This window comes from Chiloscyllium plagiosum, chromosome 29, assembly GCF_004010195.1.
Source record: "Chiloscyllium plagiosum isolate BGI_BamShark_2017 chromosome 29, ASM401019v2, whole genome shotgun sequence".
Taxonomy (NCBI): Eukaryota; Metazoa; Chordata; class Chondrichthyes; order Orectolobiformes; family Hemiscylliidae; genus Chiloscyllium; species Chiloscyllium plagiosum.
This window is the reverse complement of record NC_057738.1, coordinates 20,584,527-20,587,300: the sequence shown is the minus strand read 5'-3', so window position 1 is coordinate 20,587,300 and position 2,774 is coordinate 20,584,527. Positions and strand designations below refer to the sequence as shown.

Sequence of the window (2,774 nt, the reverse complement as noted above, 5' to 3'; positions counted from 1 at the left end):
GTATCTGACCCAGAGTTTGTGTTGAATTTGTGGTAAGACTGTTTGTTCTAACCTTTGCATTACTGCTTCTGCTATGAGTCCCAAGATTGGTGAGCCCATGGGTGTTCCGTTGATTTGTTCGTATATCTGGTTGTTGAATGTGAAGTGTGTTGTGAGGCACAAGTCCAGTAGTTTAAGTATGCCGTCTTTGTTGATGGGTTCAACGTCCTGTTGTCTGTTATGTCTGTTCAGCAGGTTGGCTATTGTTTCTCTGGCTCGGGTTTTGTCAATAGAGGTGAACAATGCCGTTACATATAATGAGACCATGGTTTCTTCCTTGTCTATGTGTATATTTCTGATGATGTCCAAGAATTCCTGTGTTGATTGTATAGAGTGTCTGAAACACCTGATCAGCAGCTCATTATTATATCAGAAATTTGCACTGTTGGTTAATTTGCAATTTTGCTCTGTGCTCCATCAAACTCCCTCTCTCTGAAACTGCTGGTTGCCTTCTGTTTTCAGACTGGGCTGATGGTGGCCTGTTACCAGGGGTTCATGGACATTGTCTTTCTATTGGCTGGATGCCCCCATCTTGATGTCAACTGGCAGGACAAAGAAGGCAACACAGCTCTGATTATTGCAACACAAGCAGGTAAGAACTGGTTTGCCCACTGTATTTATTATTTCCAGTGCATTCTGACACCAGTGCATCTGTGTCACCCCTCCATTATTCCCAATTTGGTTCCCAGTAGTTGAGGAGGTAGAAGCCAACCTGCTGTCAGACCTGTTCCAGTGCAATCCCACATTTTCATTTGGATGCATCAGTTATGTGAAAGAGGAACTCCCCCTACCTTATTAATTTTATTTTGTACTTGATGATTTCTAAATGGCTGCCCCCATTTCCCATAATGCAACTGATCTGCTAGCCTAGAGTGGTTCCAGTCCATCATCCCATTTGATTGTGATGACCTCTGATTGTGACTGCAAATAAAGCTAGTTTCTGTTATACCCGTGAAACATGGACACAGAAGTAAAGGAAATGGTCATCCCCATCCTTTTTTAATTAAACACATCTAGCATTACCAGTGGCAACCAAAGCTGTTGTTTCTTTCAAGGCATTTTGGTTCAGCAGTCGGTGTGAAAACCGTAATTACTGTGGCTACACTTGGCCTTCCATCATTGGGTTGCTCTGCAAGTAATAGTTCCAAAAAGCAGCATGAAAAGAAACATAGCAGTCCCAGCAGAGGATGGGGTCACTGTACTGTAGTATTGCAACCACAGCAACAAAGAGAAATTTATCATTGACTTTAGCATTCAACAAGAGTAATAGTCTTGACATATAACCAGAAGCCTTTTAGTTAAAAGCTTAAAGTAATTAGTTGGATCAGCTGTCAATGCATTGAAGGCCATTCAGTTCTGTCTCCTGTGATGTAATAGTTCTGCAATGATGGAGGTGGCTCATGATCAATGGTGCTTTTTATCAATGCTAATGATTAATTCAGACGAGTACAGTCATTTATAATTAATGCCTAACAGAGTGTACTGTTGAAGAATGGAAGTGACATGCTAGTGTACTGGGCATGACCTGGTTGTAACAACCTGAATACAGAAGAGATCACTCTCTTGTCCACTGAAAGCCTGTTTGTGTTTTCCCCACTTTGCTCACCACGCAACATCAGATTCCCGAGGACAGCATTCCTTATGGAGGCCTATGTTCACTCAAATCGAGGTGGACTGGGATACCAGTATGAGTTAAAGTTCATAAGAAAATGTAATATTTAGTTTAAAGGCAAGAAGTTAGGTTCTAAAAATAGTATTTTAAACCTGAATAAAGATAAATACAGAGGTATGAAGGTATAGCTAGCTGAAATAAATGTGAAACCAGTTTAAATGGTAGCAGAGCAGACTGTTAAGTCAATATTTAATAACTTGCAGCAAAGATTTAACCCGGCAAGAGAGAGACTCATTGAGAAAGTTGTATCTTCAGTGGCTAAATATTTAAGTTATGGACAGTAGCAAATTGAAATAAACACAGTACAAATCTGCAAAATTTGATGGTAGATCAAAAATTTGTCCAATTTTAAAAACGAACAAAGATGACAGAAGAAATAGTAAAGAATGAGAAAGAGTGTGAGAGAAAACTAGTTAGTAATAGCAAACCAATGAGTTTCTACAATTATTTCAGTCGGAAAAGAATAAAGCCTCTGGAGGATGTCTGGTGAATTTATAATGTTAACCAAGGAAATGGTGAAGGCAAAGTAGTTTGTGTTTGTCTTCGCTGTAGAAGCTTCTGAAAACCTCCCAAAAATACTTGAAAATGAAAGGCCCATGATGTAGAGGTTCTGGTATCGAACTGGGATGGACAAAGTCTGAAGTCTCATGACACCAGGTTATAGTCCAACAGGTTTATTTGAAATCACAAGCTTTCAGAGCCCTGCTGCTTCATCAGTTGAAGTGGGAAAATCACTTCACCTGAAGATAGAGCAGCGCTCCGAAAGCTTGTGATTTCAAATAAACCTGTTGGACTATAACCTAGTATCATTGACATTTGACTTCGAAAATGAAAAGGTGGGTGAGATGGGGGAATGTAAAAAAATCAACATCGTCAGGTGTATGGAGAATTATTATTCCTAAAGTTAAAAAGGGGTTGCTGGAAAAGTGCAGCAGGTCAGGCAGCATCCAAGGAGCAGGAGAATCGACGTTTCGGGCATAAGCCCTTCTTCAGGAATGAGGAATGTGTGTACAGCAGGCTCAGATAAAAGGTAGGGAGGAGGGACTTGGGGGTGGGGCGTTGG

The 2,774-nt window shown here is 40.5% G+C and overlaps 1 protein-coding gene across 2 annotated transcripts in view; it reads left to right on the top strand.

Annotated features, from left to right (window-relative positions):
- LOC122564412 (ankyrin repeat domain-containing protein 33B-like) overlaps window positions 1-2,774 on the top strand; it is a 43,015-nt gene that overhangs the window by 20,737 nt on the left and 19,504 nt on the right. For both annotated transcript variants that reach the window (XM_043719238.1, XM_043719237.1), the window contains exon 2: window positions 502-631. In XM_043719238.1, coding sequence (XP_043575173.1) covers window positions 502-631 — 130 coding nt within the window. The remainder of the gene's footprint in view (window positions 1-501; window positions 632-2,774) is intronic.